Source organism: Procambarus clarkii, chromosome 91 (assembly GCF_040958095.1).
Source record: "Procambarus clarkii isolate CNS0578487 chromosome 91, FALCON_Pclarkii_2.0, whole genome shotgun sequence".
Taxonomy (NCBI): domain Eukaryota; kingdom Metazoa; phylum Arthropoda; class Malacostraca; order Decapoda; family Cambaridae; genus Procambarus; species Procambarus clarkii.
In genome coordinates, this window is record NC_091240.1 from 4,994,807 (window position 1) to 5,020,776 (window position 25,970).

The 25,970-nt window shown below is 39.2% G+C and overlaps 1 protein-coding gene across 2 annotated transcripts in view; it reads left to right on the forward strand.

Annotated features, from left to right (window-relative positions):
- Window positions 1-25,548, forward strand: part of LOC123773950 (solute carrier family 45 member 3) — a 59,897-nt gene extending 34,349 nt beyond the window's left edge. For both annotated transcript variants that reach the window (XM_045767942.2, XM_069318673.1), the window contains exons 2-7: window positions 7,300-7,602; window positions 9,156-9,342; window positions 9,840-10,530; window positions 10,722-10,968; window positions 15,397-15,620; window positions 18,681-25,548. In XM_045767942.2, the coding sequence (XP_045623898.1) occupies window positions 7,368-7,602; window positions 9,156-9,342; window positions 9,840-10,530; window positions 10,722-10,968; window positions 15,397-15,620; window positions 18,681-18,938 (1,842 nt within the window). In that variant the 5' untranslated portion in view covers window positions 7,300-7,367 and the 3' untranslated portion in view covers window positions 18,939-25,548. The remainder of the gene's footprint in view (window positions 1-7,299; window positions 7,603-9,155; window positions 9,343-9,839; window positions 10,531-10,721; window positions 10,969-15,396; window positions 15,621-18,680) is intronic.
- The last annotated feature ends 422 nt before the right edge of the window (window positions 25,549-25,970 follow it).

Below are 25,970 nucleotides of genomic sequence, written 5' to 3' on the forward strand. Positions count from 1 at the left end.
TGATCAGATATTCCCCACGGAAGCTTGACACGGGTTGAGGCTACAAGAGCAGGACTCTGGAAACATGCCACAGGCATATTTTCTTACCTGTTAGTATTTTGGTATTGTTGATGACTGGTTCTAGTTTTGGTGTTAGTGTTTGGTACATACTATCAGGTGCTTAAGTATTGCTATGGTATATCAGCAAGTAATGTATTAGTATGGTATATTTTAATATACCATTTATTAATGAAAGTTAATGATAATGTAAACTTTTAAATTATTGTACCACCTCGTATATGAATGTATGCACTGTATTATCTTAATATATTTTCTTAAACTTGCACACACTGTTGTCTTCAAAGTTCTTAACAGTTCACCTGTTACCAGTGATTTGTTATACACCATGGGGAGTGGCTGGCACAGAGCTTCTGCTCCTTCCTTCAGTATCCATGGTGAGATTCCATCCGGGCCTGTAGCCTCTGTCACATCCAACCCCAGCAGATGCTTCCTCCCCCCCCCCCCAACTGGTAATCACAAACTCATCTAGTGTGTTTGGTTAGATATTCCCTCTCTTATCTCTGGGACTTCTCCTTGCTATACTATGAAGACCTCCTGGAATTTTTTATTGTTCTTCACACACTTCTTTGTCATTAGAGGTAAATCTGTCTGCCCCTGTCCTCAGTTTTATTATCTGTTCCTTCACTGTTGTTTTTCTCTTGATGTGCCACAATTTAGGCTGAGTCTTTGCCTTGCTTGCTATGTCATTTTCATATTGTCTTCCTGCCTCTCTTCTCACCCTGACGTAATCATTCCTGGCGCTCTGGTATCTTTCTCTGCTCTCAAGTGTCCTCTTATTTCTGTAGTTTCTCCACGCCCTTGTACTTAGTTGCTCTGCTAGCTCACATCTCTGATTAAACCATTGGTTTCTAGTCAGCATTTCATTAGTTTCCTTATGGACTGGGACGAACTTGTCTGCTGCCTGTGCTCTGTGTAGCTATATAGTCTTAACGGCTTTGGCGCTTTTCCTGATAATTCCCTCCCTGTGTGTGTGTGTGTGTGTGTGTGTGTGTGTGTGTGTGTGTGTGTGGGGTGCGTGCGATGTGTGCGCGTGCCGGGTTGTGTAAAGGATTTTCCATGTTTGAAACAGTCTAGCAATAAAGGTTAATTTACACCACCTGTTGCCTTCAAATATTACCCCATATTATTCCCTTGGCCTCTTGTAGGCATATATAATCTTACTAGCTCTGTGCTGTTTACCCAGTAATCTGCCTTTACTATTTTTGTTTTTGATGATAAGCCTAATTTGTAATTGTGCCCTGTAGTCAATGGCTCGAGCGGTTATGTGACGTTGTTTACTTGTTTAGTTTCGTCGACGACTTGTAAAGTGTCTGCCACTGTCCTTGCCTGGCCTTTTGTGTGAGTGAGAACCGGTTCCCAGCCCCTATGCTGGTGGAAGACCAGTTGCTGCATCTAGCCTTTGTTATTTTGATATGCTCATCATTGCTAGGCGGTGTTCTCTTCTGACTGGGAGGCTTCAGTGTGCTTTACGGTATCTTGGAGTGTACCCTTGTGGTTATACTTTCCTATATATATATATATATATATATATATATATATATATATATATATATATATATATATATATATATATTAGGTGTGAAGATATGTTTTTCTGCTTGCCAATTTGTGATTTGGTGCGTAAGCATGCTCGGTGCAGGTAGTTTAAACCTGGCTGATCAGATATTCCCCACGGAAGCTTGACACGGGTTGAGGCTACAAGAGCAGGACTCTGGAAACATGCCACAGGCATATTTTCTTGCCTGTTAGTATTTTGGTATTTTGTAATATATATATATATATATATATATATATATATATATATATATATATATATATATATATATATATATATATATATATATATAATATGTGAACAAGCCTGAATGGTCCCCAGGACTATATGCGACTGAAAACTCACACCCCAGAAGTGACTCGAACCCATACTCTGATGGTCAAGTGGATTAAGGCGTCCTGTAGTTACCAGTTGCGTTGCTCCTGGGAGTATGGGTGTGTGTATATAATACACACACACACATAAGAGGTTTTACATTCCTGTACAGCCACTAGCACGCATAGCGTTTTGGGCAAGACCTTGATCCTAATTTTCCCCGGGAAATGTTATGCACAGTGGCTAAGGCAGTGTTTGTGGGGAGTTGTCAATGGCTTCTGGTGTCGTAGGCTGTTACAAGAGCTGTAATAAAAGTCCGTTGGCGAGGCTTTAGGTAAGAGTTGGCGAGGACTCGAACCTGTAGGATCAGGGGACATTGTAATGATTTGTACAGGTTACGTATATAGTTTCTCATTCTAATTTTAGTATCTAGAGAACGCTGTCTCCTTGAGGAACACGGAAAATCTTGAGCAAAGAGCCAGTCAGGGAAAATACGTTTCGGAAATTTCTTATTGGGTGATCATCTAAGATTCTAGGAAAATATGATAAAGTGAATGTACTCCACAGAATATCGGCTGAGAGAAGTGAGCGGAGAACATTTTTATAATATGGATGTGGAAGATATATTTTTCCTGTAGGTGTTACAAGGTGGTGGAGACGCTGGTCATATGGGTGGAACGTGGTGGTGGGGACGGCGAGTACGGTACTCTTGTCATGCACAAAAATGATTACAGAGGGCACAAATGGTCTTAATTAGACCTCGGCTGAGATTTTCAGATTAACAATTACATCTGATCTCCACGCCTAATAATTATAATGTCAACTACTTACAAAAGAAATAAATTACCATATTAATCTACTGACAATAAATTATTGTACATTGATGTTAGTTTTTTGCTAACACAAAATATATTAGATATTGGGCATTATTGGATCACAGAAAAGCTGCCGTTTATCAGACTATATACTGTACAGTGTATATAGTGTATATATACATACATACATACATGCATGCATGCGCGCGCGCGCGCGCGCGCGCGCACACACACACACACACACACACACACACACACACACACACACACACACACACACACACACACACACACACACACACACACACACACACACACACACGCGCGCACACGCACACGCACATACATATGTTGGGGGCGGGGTGCTGTAGCTGAGTGGACAGCGCTTGGGACTCGTAATCCTAGGGGTCCGGGTTCGATCCCTGGCGATGGCGGAAAACAAATGGGCAATTTCTTTCACCCTGATGGCCCCCTGTTACCTAGCAGTAAATAGGTACCTGGAAGCTACAGCTGTTAGAGGCTGTTTCCTGGGGGTGGGTGTGTGTATGGGGAAGTGGGGACAAAAAAATAAGTCGATTGACAGATGAGAGGCAGGCCGAAAGAGCAAAGCTCAACCCCCGCAAGCACAACTAGGTGAATACACACACATACACAGTAGAATTTCTGGTTGCAATTCTTTTACCATGTCGTAGCTCAGTCGATTAAGGCAGCGTCTGGGATGCTCTCGGACGTAGGTTCGAATCCTCGTCACGGCCCTTGTGGATTTGTTCATTTGATACATCACGCTATTGTGATTTCTGTGTGTAACTCTCTCCCTTAATTTTTCTAATGCTAGACTAAATCAAATTTCCCCCTCTTGTTTCTTCTCCAGTTTAGTGTTGTGATTTTTAGTTCCTTTAACCTGTGTGGCGATGGGATCGGTGTTATTGTGGGAAATGTGAGGAGGAGAGTGAGCACGCTTGGCTGGGTAGACCTGCAGTAGCCTCTCCTACCGGCGGCGTGGCAGGCCATCCTTGGTGTCTGATGTCCTGCCCAGCCAGCTTCCCTCGTGACTCACCCCGCCCTCGCTCTCTTCCCCTGTCCTCTTCCCCGCCCTCTTCTCCCCGTCCCCCGCCCTCTTTCCCTGCCCTCGCCCTTTTCCCCCGCCCTCGCCCTTTTCCCCCGCCCTCGCCTCTTTCCCCCGCCCTCGCCCTCTTCCCCCGCCCTCGCCCTCTTCCCCCGCCCTCGCCCTCTTCTCCCGCCCCCGCCCTCTTCTCCCGCCCCCGCCCTCTTCCCCCGCCCCCGCCCTCTTCCCCCGCCCCATCCTGCTTCTCTGCTCCCACGAAAGATTATTAGAGTAAACAAAAATTGAGACAATTGGGAAGAAACAAGAACAAGAGTAAAGGAGTACCTAAAGGATTGAAAATAAAGCGTCACATTATTGAAATATAAAAGTAAGAGGAATGCGACATCGTTCCCAAACATATTTCGGCTGGGTAACCAACTTGGTCAAGACATCTTAAACAAATAGGTAGAGTATTCTGAAAAGCAAATGTATTAACCGGTTATATGTAACAAATATTTGCATGGAAGAATTTACCTGACACGAGAGTGTAAACTGAACGAGCTAACAAATCATGAAACAAAATAGAAAAACTATCAATAAGTCAAATTTAAAAGTAATGATGTGTAGTAATCACATTAATGTAAAGATAATTTGGCAACTACTTGCATTTGCAAGAGTCCCATTAATGACTCCTGCAATATATATTTTTGTATACTCATAATACTGAACATTTCAAGCAGGTAGAGCAGACAAGTTTTTCCATCAGCCTGTTTAGAGCAGACTGGGCCTGGAAACAGGTGAGGTGAGCATCAAAATAAATTAGACAAGTGACATCTTCAGTCCTTTTTAATTTTTTCATTAGATTTTATTCATAACAGTACCGCTCCTGTCCCAGGTAAGTCCACTACGGGCTCACCATAGCCCGTGCTACTTGGAACTTGTTCCGAGTAGCTGAATCTATACCAACCAACCATCTTCAGTTAGTCCAGTTACAGCCCCCCGCTCCTGTACCAGGTAAGCCCACTACGGGCTCACCATAGCCCGTGCTACTTGGAACTATTTGTTCCCAGTAGCTGAACCTACATCATCATCATCAGTCTAACTCTACCAGTGGTTGGGTGACAAAATCACCCTTGATAGAGGGGGACTCGCTATCACACATTTGTGACACTGGACTAGGCGCCACGCTGTCTCACCAGTCACCACCACTCTCCATCATGAAATCATTGTATACCATATTAGTGCAAGTATATATATATTTTTATATTAAATTACCATATTGTGTTTGTCACCAAAACGAACGTAACGATAGAATGCTACATGTTTAAATTCGATACTCTTTCCGACCAATAAACTACCACTCATAGAATGGGTATGGGATCCACTACCACTCGCAGGATGGGTATGGGATCCACTACCACTCGCAGGATGGGTATGGGATCCACTACCACTCGCAGGATGGGTATGGGATCCACTACCACTCGCAGGATGGGTATGGGATCCACTACCACTCGCAGGATGGGTATGGGATCCACTACCACTCGCAGGATGGGTATGGGATCCACTACCACTCGCAGGATGGGTATGGGATCCACTACCACTCGCAGGATGAGTATGGGATCCACTACCACTCGCAGGATGGGCACTGGACGCATAATCAATGAACTATATTGTCAGTCTGTGATCAGCGGAGGACCGCCCTCATCCTGTACCACACAATTGACGTTTAGCTGCCTCATTGATGAGTGTTCATTTGTGCGTTTATCTGGAGCTGTTTAATGTTCTGATTTAAATTAATAACGTACGTAGGTAGATAAGATAAACAGCTGATACTACTGACTGTCTTATCAGTATGTGTGACTGTCTTAATCAGTATGTGTGGAAAGCTGCGCACTTAGGTGGTGATTAGGGAGCCTTAATTAGAGATTAGGATTAGGGGGTGATGGTGTTAATTGGAGTCCTGTCACCCTTAGTCTGCCCGTACACAGGCTTTCCTCAACACTGCTATAGTTGAATATACTCCCGCTTGTAGGTAGTAGTATATACTAACTAGTAAGGAATTCTTTTAAAATAAATGAAGCTAAAAAACAAACTTAATTATTCCTAGACATAGTATAGCACACACATATGTACTATATTAGGCCTAGGAAGGGTAGGTTAGTTTAGTTTGTCAAAGCAACACAAGTAAAAAAATAGTTTTCCGGTTTGTCCACCTCAGTAGTTCAGATTTCTACTTTCTAATTTCATTGTACGTCGGTATATATACTATGGGCCTCATCATTATTGTAAGTACTACCAAAACAGAAGGATGGGCTGGTATGATTCCTTCTTCCTGTGAGTGTTCAATGAGCCTGAATTAAATCATTATCTCTAGAAATGTTCATGGTATATGCTCTTAGTCATACCAGGCTGTAGTTCAGTGTTTTATTTTTCCAGTGTATGTTGGTGCCACATTTGCCATTTTTCCAAGACTGGTATATAGGGTATGTCTATTCCAGAGAGGAAAGTAATACTGTGTAGAAAGGAAATCTACGTAAGGCTTGTGTTGTATATTACATGTACTGTACAGTATTCATATCTACATTTAAATATTGCCTGGTCTTGTGGCTTTCATTGTCTTCTTTCTTCTTAGGCACTTACAATTTCATTAAGGGTTTCATATTTTTTTTTGGGGGGGGGGCTCTTAGCTCAAGTTACAGGTTTAGTTTCAGCCAAAGAGCTTCCTAAACACACTCATTAAGTACTTGACATACCTGCTTATCACTCTCCTCCTCCCCCCCGGATCTTCCATAAATTTGTATAGCACTTGACAGACTTCGTTATCACTCCTGTGTCCCGCCCTCTCACACTCTTATTTTAGTGTAGTGTGTTCATCTACAATGGTGACTGTGATATTTGCTACTAAGTAGAGCTAAGTAGAGTATTGCCAAATTGTTGATGTGCCAAAACTAGGTACAGGTGTTTAATTGTTGATGTACCAAAACTAGGTACAGGTGTTTAATTGTTGATGTACCAAAACTAGGTACAGGTGTTTAATTGTTGATGTACCAAAACTAGGTACAGGTGTTTAATTGTTGATGTACCAAAACTAGGTACAGGTGTTTAATTGTTGATGTACCAAAACTATCTTCTTGAGGTTATCTTGAGATGATTTCGGGGCTTTAGTGTCCCCGCGGCCCAGTCCTCGACCAGACCCCAGGAAGCAGCCCGTGACAGCTGACTAACACCCAGGTACCTATTTTACTGCTAGGTAACAGGGGCATAGGGTGAAAGAAACTCTGCCCATTGTTTCTTGCCGGCACCCGGGATCGAACCCGGGACCACAGGACCACAAGTCCAGCGTGCTGTCCGCTCAGGCCGACCGGCTCCGCTAACTAAAAGCTAGCTATTGTTTAATTGTTGATGTACCAAAGCTAGATATTGTTTAATTGTTGTGGTGCCAAGGCCAGGTACTAGTACTACATAAATATTTTTTAGAAGATTCTGTAATGTGATATTTTCTATTTCAGGATGATGAGTAAATGACCCGGTGAAAGCCCAAGTGGTAGGAAGGTGGCTGGTGCCACTGGAGGGCTACATGGACCACTCTGCTTCAGAGCTGAACACTTCTTGCAGCCCTTCTGAGAGCAGTAATGGAAGCCCAGCACACAAGAGAGCCAGGGGACGGGTTCGAGGGTTGCCTCGGCTACTGGCAATTAATGCACTGGTGTGCGGGGTTGAGATTGTCTCCAGTGCTGCCTTCACATACATCCCTCCACTATTGCTTAAAGCAGGATATACAGAAACTGTCATGACAATCATCCTCGGCATTGGTGAGTTGTTTATTATAATAATGAATACTAGTAATGTAATAAATCCAGTACTGTACATTAATTTTTTATAAAAATACTAGATTAGTGGTTTTCTTTGTAGGTACTGTAGTTGTATGATGATTTATAAAGCCACTAATTATGCACAGAATTTATGTACAGTACTGGTAACTCTTAACCTGTAGACTATTTAATTAAATTACACTTTTCAATTAAATAGGAGTCTCTCCAAATGGACTACTTTTGAGATAATCTTAACTGCAGACTTGTTGTTTCATGAATTCATTGGCAGAACTAAATTTTACTTATTGACATTACTGTATCCATGTCACTTTATAAAACAAAATGGATAGTAAAGTATGCCTACCAAAAAAAAAAAATTGTTAACAGTCTAAGCGTTAATGATTAATTTTCCTAAATGTTATTGACAAACATGCCTCTCTGGAATTGTAAAGAATAATTGATGACAGAGTTCGCGAGTCATTCCATTGGCTTATTCATTTTACATCCCATTTCCTGGTACCGGAGGATAGGTACAAGGAGAAGGGAACTGTTAGGGAAAGTGACAAGCCATTATGACTATAGCAGGATGAGCACAAGAACTTGACATTCTTAAAACATTTGTATATGCCTGTACCCTTCTGTTGTGCAAGCTCAGTGTAATGTACAAAAAAAATTCCCCCTTAATGGATGAAGCCTTTTTTTTTTTTTTAACCTATCCCTGTTCTGCTTGAGTTTGGTTCATCCTTTTTTGATCAGAGATTTTGAAGTATGGTACTCCCCTTTTCACACTTTCGAGCTGCTCCCAGTTGCATCGGCTCTCGGCTAGGGTTTTATCTCCAGTGCTTCCCATGAGTCATCCGTGATGGCCTCCTCAACTACAACAATTGGCCATCTCTGGTACAGCAATTACAGCAGCCTCCCACAGGCTTTTGCCCTATTTCTTTATGATTCTGTTCTGTTGTTTCGATGACTCAGTGGGAGGTGGTTTAAGTCCATTTCTTTTCCCCGTGTGGCTGGTAATTACCCAAGTGTAAGCCTGATCATAGGCTAGATAAGTGTGGTCAGAGGGTAACTGTGCTTCTGGTTTCTCTAGTTCTGGTCCTTAGTGCAGGTTCCTTTTGGGGTGTGTGGATTGTTTTCATGGTCACACTCGCCTGGTGATCTGGCAGGACCTCCTTTCTCGAACTTTGCAAGCCATTTGGTTTTCTGTAGTTAGCAAGCTATATCCCCCCCTTTGTGGTATAGGCAGCTTCCATTTTATGGGGCACAGTATCTAGATGGCATGACTTTTCCTTTTCCAGCTGCTGCTTCCTGTGTTGCCTGGGCTAGTGCCCTTTTTGGGTCTCTTTTTATGGAAAATATTGTGGCCATTTTCCCCTCCTTTTTCTTCCTGAGGCTCCATTTAAAGTATATAAAATGCTTTCATGTCTAAAGACTTTCATACAATCGACTTCAGAACCACATGTTTTTGGTATGAGCTGCTATTTTTATATCTATGTGCTTTTAATGTAGTTTAAACCAAAATTATTATTATGTATCATTCCTCACTCCAGCTCCCTTCCTGGACATGATGACTGTGCCCCTCCTTGCCGAGTGGAGTGACAGATGCACCTCAGTGTTGGGACGGAGACGGCCGTTCATAATGTTTCTCTCTATCGTGTTACTTCTCTCCCTCATCCTTGTCCCGTATGGACCCACCATCACCACCATTGTCACAGGAAATAGTTCTCCCAGGATAAAGTAAGTAAAATAAAAATATTTGTCTTTAAATTATTATAGAACTTTAGCAGTATTGTTTATTGTGCAATATTTAATACTGGAGAGTTTCTTTCACTTACCACATGCAATAAGCTCTGTTTATGGAGCAAATGTACCATTAACATTAATTTATTTGTTTGCATGTGGTTGTTAGTAAGATTCAGTACTGTAATTGCATTATTATGTATTAGTTGAATTTGTGTAGATGTTTGATATAAAATATAATAAATGACAAGATATTTTGGTGTTGCTTCACTCTTTCATGGGACACTGCATTTTGTTGGCTGCTCCATCCATTTATTTGACTATGGACAGAGCAGCCAGTCACATATTTGACTACACAGTATTTGACATTTAATATGAACTACAGTACCTTTAGTCTGTCTTCAACTAACATTTGTATTAAATGAATCAAGAGTGTTTCTATTTGTCTAATTCCTTTGTGCTATAGTACCATAAATAAAACACCTGTTTTTCAGTATGGTTATTTTGGCTGTTGGAGTAATACTTCTGGACTACAGTTACCAAGCACTGTTCAATCCCTGTGAATCTCTCTTATCTGATTTGATGGCCACTGCACCAGAATGGGAACAGACTCGAGGCTTCACTGTTTACTCGGCTGGTATCTCACTCGGATGCATCTTGGGATACCTCATTGTATCTATCGACTGGTCATCAGCTGGTTTTCCTCTCTCACAAGAACAAACATCATTTTCAGTAATATTTATCATGTTTTTGCCATGTCTATTTCTGACCCTATTTTGTGCTAAAGAAAAGCCTTACCGTCGGACTATAAATTTTTCACTTCAGCCTGGTGAAGGAGGGATTCTACTCCGAAAGGCTGTGACTTCTGACAATGATATGTTATTGGTGAAAAAATTGAATCCGTCAGTTACTATCCAAGATGAAATGACAGTTCTTGATTTGACTAGTGATAGTACAACTTATACAAAAGACCATCCTTCAGATGGAGGTTATGAGAGTGGTTCTAGTGAAACGGATGACACGGCACCGCTCATTCTTCCCTCCTCCGAGATGTTCAAGTGGAGGTACCAAATGATCATTCATCATGTCAGCCGTTTACCTAAGATTACTTTACAAAAACTCTTTAATAGTGTACTTCGTTTATTATGGAAAATAATAAAGATTTTAGTTTATTTACCATATCAGGTCAGTAGTATAATGTTATAGTATTAATGTAATATTTTGTCCAGTGATGAAATAGAAAGTGTTGAATAGATGCTATAATATACAGTACATTTAATTTCATCCATAAATGACTATTATGATAATTTATATAAATATCATGATGATTTTATCATGGTCAGATTGTAATTTGATTTAACACTGTTGCTCCTCAGATAATTAAATTACCATTGGACACGTGGAAACGAGTCAGCAGTGCTCCAAATGTCCTACGCCGTCTTTTCTTATCGGAATTGTTTGGATGGATGGGATTTATGTGCCACAACATGTTCTTCACTGATTTTGTAGGGCAGTACATGTATGGAGGCTTACCTGATGCCCCAGAGCACACTACACTGGCAGTTTTATATGACGAAGGAGTCAGAATGGGATCATGGGGCCTTTTCCTCCACAGCCTTACTGGTGAGTTTTATTGTAACATTAATATTCATTATACTGCCTGTTATAAGACAATGGCATCAACAAAATTCATAAGTAAAGTTAGCAAAAATATGGTAAGGAATAATATTCAAGAGATACATTATTTATTATTAACATCTGTATTAACAAAATTATTTACAATTTAGTCTAATCTGAGGATTTCAATTAATTCTTATTAAAGTGAGGATAATGCTGGTATTCACTGTCACGCAGGACAGAGGGTCATACACAAGACAACAACTCTAAACTGTAGGCTGAAGCACATGTAGATCATGGTTCAAATAACATTTTGAGAGTTAGAACACAGAGCTGTGAAGAGAAATAAGCACATTTGATAGAGCAATACAGTGGAACCACCAAAATCTGGTTTGTATTGTTTCAGACCTGATCTGGATTACAGAATACTGTAATTGGGATATTGGGTTAATGGTGTAAGGGTTTGTGCTATTCTTCATTAACTCGTCCCACACAGAGGCACATCAGAGATTATAATAAATATCACAGCCTTCAGGAAAAGAACATAAAATATGCCTATGCACTCTGTTAAGGGTGTTGTAACTGGTAATGTCTCACTTTTTTATTTATTTATATGTTCTTACATTCTTGAAAAGCCATTAGCACTCATAGCATTTGGGGATAAGCATGACACACAGATATGCTACTTACATGATCTACCAAGAGGTCTGCACTCCTACAGTGAGTGTGGAGGGTGGCCAACCTCGGACATGTCGACTAGCTGATGTGTTCAGTTACTCTGCTGATGTACCCCATGGCTCGACTGGTTCATCCATCCAGTCTGGCTGCAGAACAGAACTGCCTATACCCCACCCACTTGAGCCAGTCTCAACTCCCAAATCCACATCTAGACACGTGTCCTCTGCCCTCCACACAATAAGCCCTTGTGCGTGCTCCCAGCTCACTTCTGGTCACCACCGGAGATATCAGAGTTGCTTTGCCGGCACATTCTGAGGAGCCAGACATCTGGTGTGCCAGATATCTCGACTAGCCTGTTTCAAACCTAGGGATCCATTCATGCTCAAACACTTCTGTTGCCCCATATGTTTGAGAGAGAACTTTTTAATTTATTCTTATACATTTGGGTCACAACAAGCGACCAAGTTCCTGGAATTCATTACTGTATTTACAAATAACTGCAAGATAACATTAGCATGGGCACTTGGCATGATGTGGAGGAAAGGCAGACCATAAAATCTGCAGACATCACCTCATTTCACAAGGAAGGTAATAAAGCACTGGCTAAAACTAGACTAGGTGCACTGACATCAGATATTATTAAGGTTCTTGAGAGGTACTAAGAAGCCAACCTAACAGCTATTTAGAAAAGGAGTTATAAAATCCTGGTCAACATAGTCCTAAGTCGAAAAGATAGTCTTTTGCCATTACTGCACTTCGCCTCTCTGTCAAGAGTAGACACATTGGAAGAAAACCAAAATGCAGATGCTGCTTAACCATTGCACTGCACACTTGGTTTTGGCAAAAACTTCATAGTGCAATTTTCAAGGACATACTTTTGTTTTTATGAATGTTCAGGTAAAGTTAATGTCAAATTGTTTTCAAATTCAACCATTTTCATTTCAAAACACAGTGATGAAAACATTAAAAACATTAAAATATAGTCTAATTAAAAAAATAGCACAACTTGCAGAGTGCCTTGCGGTGCTCGGCGCAGTACAGTGGTTAAATAGATTTTCCAAAGCATTTGATAGATGTAACCATGGAATAATAGTTCATAAATTGAAAACCTGTTTGGGCAGGAACTGCTCTCGATCGACAAATTCCTGGAACTCTGACACAAATTTCTCAGCAACATCTTTATCAGTGTTGGCAGCCTCCCCATGTCGCACAACATTGTGTATACCGCTCCTTTTCCTAAAGTTCTTAAACCATCCACGGCTTGCCTTAAATAACTCCTCAACTTCAGACGACACACCTAGTGTCTTCCTGACAAGGTCCACATACAGCACCCTTGCCTTAGCACAGACAATAACTTCAGAGGCACTATTGCCATGCAATTGCCATTCATTCATCCAGACCAGTAGTAGCTTTTCAACATCATCTAGGAGTTTTGGACGTTTCTTGGTAACCTTGGTAACTCCTTTAGCCACTTCAAGCGTCTTAAATTGTTCCTTCCTCTTCAAAATGGTGCAAATTGTTGAGGAGGACCTACCATATTCCCTGGCGAGATCAGTCACACAGACACCACACTCGTGCTTTGCTATGATTTCGTTCACTTCCACAGTAATTGTCTCTTTTTTCCCCTTGCCAACACTATCTTTAGCAAGCTGCAACCCACGAAAAGTACAATTATATGTGGAGGGATGCTCGTACTGCACAATACCACAACAACACTGTCGTTGGAGGCGTCCGAGAATGTGCGAGAAGCAGCGAGACCGCACTATGTGGTGTTCTCGTTATTCAAAATGCTCATAAATTGAGGCGCTTGTCAGTCGTGGTTCTATTGTAATTCATTCAGTCGGGGGACAGAAAGACAGAGTGCAGTGTGTATTCATATACATTTAGACTTTTATCGAGGTTTCCACCCCCTTCCTCCCCCCCCCCCAGGTCAAATTACTGACAAATTACTGACCCTGCCCAGAATGCAATCCCACAATAAGCTGACTAACTCCTGAGTACCTACTTGCTGCTAGGTGAAAAGATGCATTAGGTGAAAGGAAATGTGCCCAACCAATTTCTGTCCCGCCCAAGACTCGAATCCGGAATTCTCGATTGTGTGTGTTGAGAACAAACCAGATTGTACTACCCATAACACTGATGATGGTGACTGTAAATGGAATACACCTACTGTACTGAATACAAGACAGTGAGATCTCCCCTTAAAAAGAAGTGACTGACACAAAGCCCTTGAAATAATGCATTTTGAAAGACTGAATGTTTAGAAAGCATAATAAAACCACCAGGAAAATGAAAGGTTCCACTGAAAATCTTCAAGACAATGGATGCGACACCAATGGTATTCTGCAAAGCACTGATGCTATCTTATATGGAACCTTGATCGGTCCTCACAATTCCTCACAAGAGATCCTTTACTGTATGTATAGAATCATTGAAATATTTTGACTCAAAGCACTCGAACTGTATTCTTTGCAATGGAGATGAAAGAGAGATTTCGTGAGGAAGGTCAGGTTCCTAACCTGCACAATTAAATTACAACATACTGGAGTAGATGTGATAGGAAGTATAAGATAAAATCAATGAAAAGTAGGGGTGCCATAGGTACAATTAGAGAACACAGTGCTAACATCAGAAGCTGATGACTCTTCAATTTCCTGTCAACAAATATGAGAAATGTCACTGGAATAACAGTGGGAGATTTCAAGGGAACTGGAGAAGTTTCTCCTGGAGTTACTGGTGACATTAGCATGGCTGTGATGGTGTCAGCCGTCTGGCTGTAAAGACAAACAGCCTCACCAGAGATGGCAGGTTACAAGCCAGGTTGTGGGAGTGAAAGTACTCAAGACATTGTCAACCTCCGGCCGAGCAGACAGCGCGTTAGACTTGTGATCCTGGGTTCGATCCCAGGCGCCGGCGAGAAACAATGGGCAGAGTTTCTTTCACCCTATGCCCCTGTTACCTAGCAGTAAAATAGGTACCTGGGTGTTAGTCAGCTGTCACGGGCTGCTTCCTGGGGGTGGAGGCCTGGAAGAGGATCGGGCCGCGGGGACACTAAAAAGCCCCGAAATCATCTCACGATAACCTCAAGATAACCTCTGCCAACCAAGACACCGTTACAAACTACCATATACCCACACCATTCATAATATATTTGTTGCGAAATATAACTAGCAATGGAACCAGAAATTGCCTGCCTTGATCGATTGCAATAAGAGACATCTAGTCTTTTATTTGTAACAGTTAGTATTTTATATAATAAATGAAATACTATGCTTCATAGAGTAAAAGAAAATATTCTTAGTATGTACATTAAAAAAGAATACATATACTGTGTATAATAATGGTTTTCTCAGAAATGGCACATAGGTAATTACATAATGGCTTAAATGTAAATTTCTTACTTCCTTTGGTGCTACTGTACCTTGTGTTTGCATTTGCTCGAAACGCTGTGCATATTAGTGGCTTCAGGCATTGTATGTACTAGCTCTATCTATCACTCCAACATTTTTTGTAACTCATCTTCTATGTACTTTTACCTGAATAAACATTTGATTTTGATTTTTTGATTTTGACCTTGTTCCTGGTTAACATTTAGGATGTTTTAGCATGAGCTAGTTTTAAATTTTGGAATATTAATTGAGGGTTTTATTCAATTTGAAGTACACTTTATTTTTGTGTTGATAAATTACTGTATTGTAAATACTATATATCATTTGTTATTAATATTAATAAATAGCAACATTTCTATTGTTTCAGCATGTCTGTATGCCTTCTGTATTCAGCAACACATTGTACGTCTGGTGGGTCACCGTACAGTGTACATTGGGGGTCTCTTCATCTTCACCGTCACCATGGCTGCAACGATGATATCTCCAACAGTTACTTTCCTTAATATTGTAACAGCGATGTCTGGGGTAGGATTTGCTGCTCTCACATCAACACCCAACATGTTAGTCACGCTCTACAATTCTGACAGACAGGTGAGTAAAAACAAATTAATTGTTAGGTGCACCGTTCAACAGGATTTCTTTAGTTTCATTCTATGTTATAGTTAAATATCCAGAGTTAGGATATCGTGGCAGATTTCCTTGCTCATTTTTTTTTCTTTCCCTGGCTTCTGTGTGCATAGACTTGCTGTGGTTTCAGGACCTTGCCTCTTCCTGGATCCCGCCTCTTTGGATTTTGATTCCAATTTCTTCTGCTTCATCTAAATATAAGGTTCAGTCCTCCTCGTGGCTAGTACTCTTCCATTTTTTCTTTGGATGCTTGGCACAGTATTTACTATTCCCAAATGCTGCAGTGGGGTCTTTGTTCCAGGTATTTCTTGGTGGTTCATCTTTCAAGGTACTTGATTCCTCCATGTTTGCACCTGCCCTGCCCTTGAATGTGGATGCTTGGCTACACACTGTAATTACCCCAAGTGTAGTTACAGGATGTGAGCTACGCTCGGGGTGTCCATTTTCCCAGTACTCTGTCATATAACACTTTGAAACTACTGATGGTTTTGGCCTCCAATACTCTTTCTTAACTTGTTCCATCCGTCTACCACTGGGGGGAAAAAAACTTTCTAATATTTTTTGGCACCTTTGTTTCCTTAGCTTGAATCTATGACTTCTTGTTCTTGAGGTTGCCAGTTTCAGGAATTCCTCTTTTCAATTTGATCAGTTCCCATTATTGTTTTGTAAGTGGTGATTATATCAACTATTTTTTTATTCTGTCTTCTAGCTTTGGCATATTTAACACCTCTAGTGTCTCTAACTGTTCCTGGTTGGCTTTGCAAGCAGGTGCTTGGTAGGTGTACCTGAACCATCGGGTACACCGATGGAAATCGTGTTTGTGCACGATTTTTTCTTCCTGTGACTGGCTTAGGTATGGGGGTGTATTTGCTGCTGCCTCTGCATTCTTCTCATTGGTTGCTTCTGGCACCCAGGTTGAAGCAGGCTATGGTCTCCATCTTTTGGAGATCTGTGTTTTGGCCTACCTTAATGATTGCTTGGGTTGGGCTCCCAGCCTGTCCACTTGTTTACAAGCCAGGGATCTGGTGCCTTTCCAGTTGGCAAGGTTCAGATTCATGGTCAATGGGTGGAAGTCCCAATTAGTTCCATCACAGGGCTGGACTTGGGCTGGACCAATGAGATTGCAGATCAGTGTCCATCTCTACATCTGGTGGTTCTGCTCCGTCTTATTGTTTGCGTCAGTCCTGTGGTGGTAAATGCTTGGGTTTCCCATCTGCAGCTTGAGCATGTATTGAAGCCTGAACTTTACCTATGTGGTTTACCTGTTTGATGGGGGTATGGCTATGGGGGTCCATAAAGGTTTCCCCATAGACTGTCTGGTTTGGTCTCCATTTGCTTTTTGGCAGCTTGTTTGCCACTGCTTTTCCTCTTCAAACTTATCAGAATTCAAGCCTGTGATTCCTTCCTGCTCCTGTGCTCAACCTGTTTACAGATGACTCGTACCTGTACTAAAGTTTTGTAACCAGTGCTCACTAGGTCACTCAAGGTCATTGGTTGGGTCCTCTATGTTGGTCACACTGTACAGTTCACGAGTTAGCTGCAGTCTGGCATGCTTTCAGATCTTTGTTTCCCTCCAGGTTTTGTAATTCAGCTTTTCTCAAACTGAGTGACCAGTGGTTTGATGTCTATTGCAGGGAGTCTTCGTTCCTTTCCAGTTCATGTGTGCTGTGTGTTGATTGTGCTTGCAGAGGGATCCTTTTGTTTCCATCATGTCACTATGGAATGGACGGTCTTAGAGACATTCTGTTGACTGTGCAAGACGTTCGGTTGCCTGCAGATGAACCTCTTCGCATCTGCATGGAATTGAAGACTTTGTTTGCGTGGTCTCGTTTTTCAGATACAGGTAGATGCTTTTTTACAGTGGATGCCCTTCGCTTGGACTGGGGACAGTGGGATTTCCTTTATATTTTTCTTCTGGTTCGGCTCCTCCCTATCCTCTCCAAACTTGAGACGTTTTCCAGTAGGTTGGTCGTTTTGGTTTCTTGGTGGCCAGTTCAGCTGTGGTTTATGGCCCTTCAGCCTTAGTGTCCGAACTGTCACACTTTTCTGTGACCCCACCTGTTCTAGAGGCTTGGTCTAGAGATGTTCCTTGATGGCTCAAGGCTCTCTGCTATTCTTTACATTTGAATTTTCTGAGTCTGGTTTAATGCCAACTGTTTGATGTTGCATTTGGGACTTTCTTCAAACAACAGTATGTGGGTTGCCTGGCAGTCTGTTGTCTTCACCACCTGGCATCAGTGTTACTTTCTTTCATCTTGTCTTTTCATTCTTTGCTATTTGTTGGCCATCTGTAAAGGGGGTAAATTGGCTGTATAGGTTCGAAGTAGACACCTTTTACTTTACCTCCCGCTCTCTGGGGACAGAAAGTAGCCTAGCGAGTTTCCAGAGGTGCTGCAAGGTCTTCGTGTTTTGAGGCTGGTATACACAGGAGTTAAGTGTCGACTTCATCACGAGGGAAAGTGGGTACAGAACCGGCAGTAAGAATACTGTAAAGAGCACTGATGGAGTGCCACCAGTGGAGCTCGGTGAGGCTCTGCCCTTTGTAATCCGCTGTGACGGCATTGATTTTTGGGGGTAAATTGCTGCTTCTATCCTCTTTCCCTGGTGTTCCCTGTCTTCCTTTTTACCATGGAAAACAAAAAACTTGGAGCCACAAAAAAAAAAAACTGAAATCCAGTATGAAATGTAATGAAACTACTGTACTTTCTGGTGGGTCCCTTTGGTGGTTTCCTCTTCATGCATTTCCCTCCTTTCCAGGTGAGTTGATCTAGTATCCCATCCCTTGGCCCTCTTGAGGGGGGGGGGGGGTGGTCAGATTGCGGTTCTGGTCCCCACTAGCCCACTTGTGATTCACATGTTCCTGGTGAAGAACGTTACGCTTAGAGTTTACCAGGCAGGTAGCTTAGCAAGTTAACGAAAAGAACCACCAGAAAGAAGCATTTCATTAAATTCGATGCAGGATAATATTGAATAAATTTTGAAAAGAATATTTAGTTTGTAATTAGACTGTTCTCTACTCCACAGTTATACCTGTGGGATGCTACCACTTTAGAAGGCGGCGAGGAAAGAGGACTTGGTACTAATGTAGCCGTGTTGGACACTGCATATTTTCTATCCCAATTAGTTTTGTCAATATGCGTCGGGCCTTTGGTAGATTTGACAGGTTCTGCACTGCCATATATGATAGTGGCAACATTATCTGGAATAGTCTCTGTGTACTGTGGTTCACGTGTGGTCTTCACCGATGTTCACTTGAAGCAACTCAGGGCTGGAGCCTTTTAATGTGCTGACTTTTGTGGCCTTAGTCTTTGTGATTAATTAAAAAGTTTTGAACTTCACTGTAATTACTGTTGTGCCATTTTTTCTTGGGTAGCATACAAAAAAATGTTATTAAATATTTGTACCTGTATTTAAATAATGCCTGAATAAAACGTGTGAATATTTGCACTGCGGAACTGAATTTTTTTATATTTATGGTTTAAAAACTTTGGCATGTGCAAGATTTCACAGTGTAAGCATGGAATTAATGCAGTACATTAACTTAATTGTATAATTTAGTGACGATAATCACAACCATCTTTCATGTAATACATTTTATAAGCACAACAAAAATATAATCATGGAAGTACACTATTGAACTGCACTGGTTAACAAAACAAAAAGTTGCCTTGTCTCTCTCTGTTAAGCAGGTGGCTAAGTGTATCATACTAACATTCTACTCTTCTTAAGATTCTCTGAAACTCTTGACAATCAAGTCCTCTTTTGCATATGTCATTGTGTGATTCTGGTCATGCACAGCAAGCATTCACTTTTCATCTTTGTTTTAATAAATATGTGCGTTAAATGCTGCTACGTATCATGATAGCTGTGCATGTGCAGTACACTCATTTCATTGGCTCATAATTCATACAAATTTTGTTATTCATACTCAATTTTTTTTTCTGTTTAAATCCATATGACAATTTTGTTAAAAGACATTTAAGTTGGAATATTTTATACCGTTGGTCAATGATAAAACTGCAAAAGTTCTATTTTTGTTTTAAACTGTGTTGGTTTATATTAAATATTCTGGCTCTAATTAATTGTTGGTATTATAAAGTAAACTTTGGCTCACATTTGTTTTTGTTGGATTATGACACAAGGTGTTAGTTCATTGGTTAATTCTACCACACTAGTTTGTTTGGTTGAATTATATACTGTATTATGCTTTATTTTGATAGTTCATGTTGTTGGATATACAATAAGTTTTGCCATAATAGTTTGTTAGTTAATTATTCAGTAAGCTCTGCCATAGTTCTTCTTTAATTAAATTATTAAATTTGTTCTGCGTCATTGTATTTGATCAAATTATGCATTAAGTTTTACCAAAACAGAACAGTTATCATTGTGTATTATTTGTGTATTATAATATTACCTTTTCTCTACATTTTTGGCATATGTTTTTTTACTTAATAATTATGGCAACTAGCTGCAGTGTGATGATAGTTTAGTTTGCCTAATTAAGAGTTTAAATTAAAATTCTTTCTAGTCATATCTTGTACTGCTGGCATTAATATTATCTTACCCACACCCACTTTCTTACTCCAGACACACTCGCACACAAAACCTCACATGGTGTATGTTGCATATTTTCAGATTTGTGTCGCATCTATATGTCACACATTTTGTTTCATCTTTTTCCACTTTCAATAGTCTTTTCAGCTTATTCAGTACAGTGCTGTACCTGGGTAACCTTCATTTATTTTTACATGTTAATAAATTACCTACTGACCATTGTAAGTGAATGTCTGTTGCTTTATTTTTTAGGTAGCTAAACTAATTTGTAACTCATAATGTTGGATCTTTGAAAATGAAAGGTAGCAGAAGAGAGCAGTTTTAGATATACAATCCTGTGTAATGTATTCGAGTTTGGGTGACATCATTCAATGAGTTTAGTGTTTTTTATTTAATATAGGCTTGGTTACAGCAGTTATTTATTGGAAATGTTATGACGTATCATGATAACTGAGACAAGGCCTGGAGCAGAGTGTTCGAGAGAGGCTTGGGGTAGAGAGCTCGAATGCAGCAGGATCAGTGAGCTTGAATGCGGGAATCCTTTATGCTGCTTCATTAGTGTGTGTAAGCATCATTATGCTTCCACATATAAACTTCTCCACCCACCACTAGGTACATTTCATGAAACTGCAATGTTCAGCCAGGTAAATATTATGAAACATTAAGATATTGGAAGGGTTTTGAGTAAATGCTCGGGTACACTCACAGGAAATAATGCTGGGCAGACAGTAACATTTATATGTAAATGGATATTATTTTTTACACAACTTGATAGGCTTTATTACTGTTTGTGACTATTTTTAATTCTGACAAATTTACAGTATCTGCAAAATCATGTAAGTTTTTATCTTTTTATGTGTTCAATTTGTTTTTCTCCTGTGCCTACCAATTTTATGAAGCCTCTCATCAATGAAATCTTTTGAATCTTGCTCAGTTTGCTAGAGAATGAAAACAAAATTTTCTTTATGATCACTAACCATCAATTCACAAATTAGTAACATTTGTAAAGATTTTAATGATAAGTTTTAATTGCTTCTGGAACTGTTCAAAATTATTTAATATTTTGTCACCTGTAGCAGAAATTCCTGTAGACCTATAACTTAACACATTCAGTTGAATTTACTGTAATTATACAAAAGTACTACTATAATTTTTTTTTTTTTTTTTTTTTATAAAACCATAAATTTGCTGTCATAAGAACATAAAAATGAAGTTAACTGCAGAAGTCCTTTTGGCCCATACAAGGCAGCTCCTATTTCTATCTCCCCAATCTCGTTCATATATGTCTTAACCTACACTTGAAACAATTGAGGGATCCTACTTCTATTATGTTATGCGGTAATTGGTTCCATAAATCAACAACCCTGTTACCTAGCCAGTATTTACCCATAATTTATATTTTTGTCATAATTTAATTTTATATTCACATGATACACTTGTTAATACTTTGAAAGTATTAACATAACACAACCAAACATTTTTTTAATACAGTACTCAGCAAATGATTGCCCAATTTTATCTATTCAATGCTCTTATCATTAGTACTTTGCAATATAAGCCTGCAGTCTTTAAAGCACATCATTATAATTCATATATGATAATTTTTGAAATATATAATAAATACATGATTGAAAGCTTATGGCATCTTTTGGTAAAATTGGAATTTTTAATATCCAATGTGTAGTTCCAAAATACAGTATATCTTTGTTATTGTTGTACATTTTGTATTAAGATAAATATATATTTTTTTGCTGTGAGTTACTTGTAGATATGAGATGTTAAATAACTAATTCCTTGGATGATAGCCAATGAAGGCAGTAAGGAATTACTGTAACTGTATGTAGCATGCTGAATGTTAGTCTTCCACAGGTGTCAAACATGCTTTCTCTGTACTGGCTGGCTTAAAACCTGTAAATACTATGTTTTCTGATAACTTTTAAGCTGGTGACTAAGGAGCATGTGATTATACAGTAAAAACATATGTCTGCAATATAGTAGCCTAATACATTATTTCTCAAGATATTTCATTATATAGCATTTTGTTTTGGTAAACTGGACATAACTGAATTGAGGTTATACATTAACAGAGTACTGTACATGTTGTTTCTTATGGGATTTCATATTTATATTATGCATTGTTAATTGATAAATCATGTTGAATTTGGGGTCATCTATCTAGGTGATGGAAACATTGGTCACCAAGCTCTTTTAAATACATTTTTTCCAACCACAATGATTAGCTCGGTTGAGAATAACTCTTCTGTACATCTCGCATTTCTTAATACATCTTTCCTGTATTCCCAGCCATCACAAAATATACTTCTGCCTTAGTGATAAAACTACTTTAGATACTAGAGAAGCAAGTGTCATCTTATATATATTGCCAACATCTTCCTATAGGTTTATCTAGATTTCTACAGTAATTAGAATTACAAATTGAGGAATGTTAATCTACCTTTTTCTCTATGTACCTGCCCAAAAATGGGAGGTAGACCTAAAGTATTACTCCATGTTCATCCATTAATAGTCCATCTGTACAAAATTTAATTAAAAGATGGTAATAATAGCTTGATGCATATTTATGGGGCTTGATACTGCGAGAGGCCTGGAATTCAGAGCCTGGCAACAAATCGGAGTACTCCAAATGAATTCATTATTTTATTTTTTTTAATTCAGATAGAAATGAGGACTAAAATGTTATACCAAGCAAGAAACCCAGATTTATTAGTTTGTGGTTGACTTGCCAACTCTAATAAAAGTTTGGGTTTGAGATTTCTGACGAGTGAAAAAATCAATTTGGTTAATTTTTTACTTTGAGTAAAAAAAAAAAAATTGCCCAATTCAAATGGGAGTGGACTCCATGCAATTTAGATTACTAAGTGCAGACAGTACTTACAGACAGTAGGTATCCCAGCCAGACAAGGCCTGGCTGGGGACTACATTTCAGCCAAATGACTTCATCCATTGATATTGTTTCTAATTTGAATCTGTTAAATATACTGTACCATTGAAATTGGCAAATTTGTTTTGCAATTCATTCTGAAAATCTTAATGCTCTTCCTAATCTTCCAGATTAAGGAAGAGCTTGTCAAGGAAGAGCAAAAATCTTCCAGATTTTTTTGTGACATTGAAGCCATAATGTAATGTAGAAAGTTTATTTGAACAGAGGGAATAGTTGTGCTCTTGAGAAAGTTACACTTTAGTTCAGAGACTTTTGAAGGTGTTATGTTGGATCACAGGTAACAGTTGATATAGTTAAATTTAATGTGAAATTGTTGTTTATCTCCCTGATTTTTTATCAGTTAGGTTGACTAGTTTTTGGAGTCTTATCAAACCTGTGGACTGAACGATCCAGTGCCCTTGCTTACTGAATCTTGTTTCATACCTCCTAGGGTGTGGATAGGCAAACACTCCTCCCAGTACTTGGTGCTAGTCTCTGGCTTGGTGCCTTCTTTTGATAATTACTTACTCTTCCCTAGTACATATTGTCTAAACTGAACTATGGTTGCCCCACATACTCATTGGCATTGTTTTAACCCAATATCATCTGTATACTTTGTATAATACAAGCTTGGGCTTCAGAACAGGAGGCCTGTAATTGTTCATGAACCCAGAGCTCATTCCATAGCGCTTTCCCAAGACACCATTTCTTAAAATATTTGAAGTGCTGTACTTTTTTTTTTTTTAATCAAGAATGCAATCAGGGCAATATTTAAATTTTAAATTATGGAAAAATATGAAAATAGACAAACTTTTTTTTTTTGTGTTTATGTTTAAGCTGTACATATATATAGAAGCACTGTACACCAACAGCTATGTACTGTATTACTAATGTATAAAGTATAAAAAAAAATGGGTTGCCCCATAAGATTGACAATTAGATGTTATACTGTTACTGTGTGAAGACATGTTATTAAAAGGCATGTTAATGTGGATGGAGATATGATGACCAAACCACAAATCAGAAGATGGAGAAAAGACATTTCAGTCCATCCTGGACCACACATGACTTGATAACTGTCCAGGCCAGACTGAAACGTTGTCGTTTCTCCATCTTCTGATGTGTGGTTCGGTCATCATGTTAATGTGGATTTGTTTCCCTGTGGTTATTTATAAACACAACACACCACGAGGCTATTTTTGTATTGAATATACTGTACATACAAAAATATTCAGTTCAGAAAATGGTAGTGAAGATAGCTTTCTTTTAACTTATTCGTGTAAATTTATGGTAACGGTGATGAATTCTGACCTGACATTGTTTTAAAGCTGCTGTCTCAGTTCATTAACTTTAAAGTAAACATACTTTACACATAGTACATAACTTCCAAGAATCTCATAATCCAACAGCGATCAAACAAACCATGCACTTGAAAATAGGCAGCTCTCGATGCTCTCATTCTTCTTGAAACCGATCTTGATATTACCTAATCACCTGAAGATAATATCTCTTCATTACTCTTCTTGTCCCTACTACTTCATCTCGGTATGGAGTAGGGTATTGTATAGTACATATTTCATTTGTTTATATCTTCAGTTACTCCCATATCTAAACCTCCACCTATGTGATGTGCTTTCTGTTCTATTGTTTATCTAGGTTAATTGAAACTTCTCACTTTGGAATCTATGCCCCCAGATAGTAGTATATATTATAATGGTGGCCAACATTGCAGTGAACAAAAAAATTCAAGAACTTGTAGGAGCTTGGGTAAAGATATGGGATGTAAAGGAGTAATTAGGTAGAACATGTGGCAGACATTTGGCCGCCATGCAATGTTAAACCGATGGAAAGCATTATCCAGTATTTGTTGTTCAGACTTGGGCTGTATTGTGGTGCATCATGTTTTTGTTTACTCTGGATAGGCTAAACTGGTCTATTTCTGTATCTGTTAGATATTTATAATGTCTTGTGTAGTAATAATGTACTTAACTTTTTTAGTTATTGACAGGCATTAAATATTTTAGTTCTTATAGTGCACTTTTAGATTTTATTTTCAAGGCACAATTTTTCTGTGGAGACTCAAGTTAAGTGTACGTGTTTGTGTTTTAAAACATTCTAGAATGTTCATCAGTTTCTTTAAAAAGCTTTTATAAATTAATTGTTTTTGTTCTTAAAAGGTTGTATGTGTTAGGTAATAATTTCTGCAAAATTTGTTTAATGTTGACTGCTGTTTTTAAATGTTAATTTTTCAATATTTTACAAATTAAAGAATGAAAAGTATAATATATAAAATGTAGTTTTTATTTAAAAAAGCCTGTAATATTGTTAGGACAATCAGATTAGTAAGTGCAGCAGAAGTGTATTATTTTGACTAATTCTAAATAAAATTTATTAGCAGCACATGGTTTTATTTAATTTAGTGGAGTAGTCTGGGAGTGGGCAGAATCATGCTATTGGTGATCACGTGGGTGTTCATGGTGCAAGATAACACTAACTTCATCAGTAGTCTTGATTGAAACAATGTTGTCAATTCAAGCAAATTTACTTTCACAAGCTGCCATACTAAATGTGATAGTAATACTGTGATACATACTGATGATCATGCTAGTGATGGTCAGTGTATTCACCTAGTTGTGTTTGCGGGGGTTGAGCTTTGCTCTTTCGGCCCACCTCTCAACTGTCAATCAACTGTTTACTAACTTCTTTTTTTTTTCACACACCAAACACACAACCCCCCCCCCCCCTAGGAAGCAGCCCGTGACAGCTGACTAACTCCCAGGTACCTGTTTACTGCTAGGTAACAGGGGCATTCAGGGTGA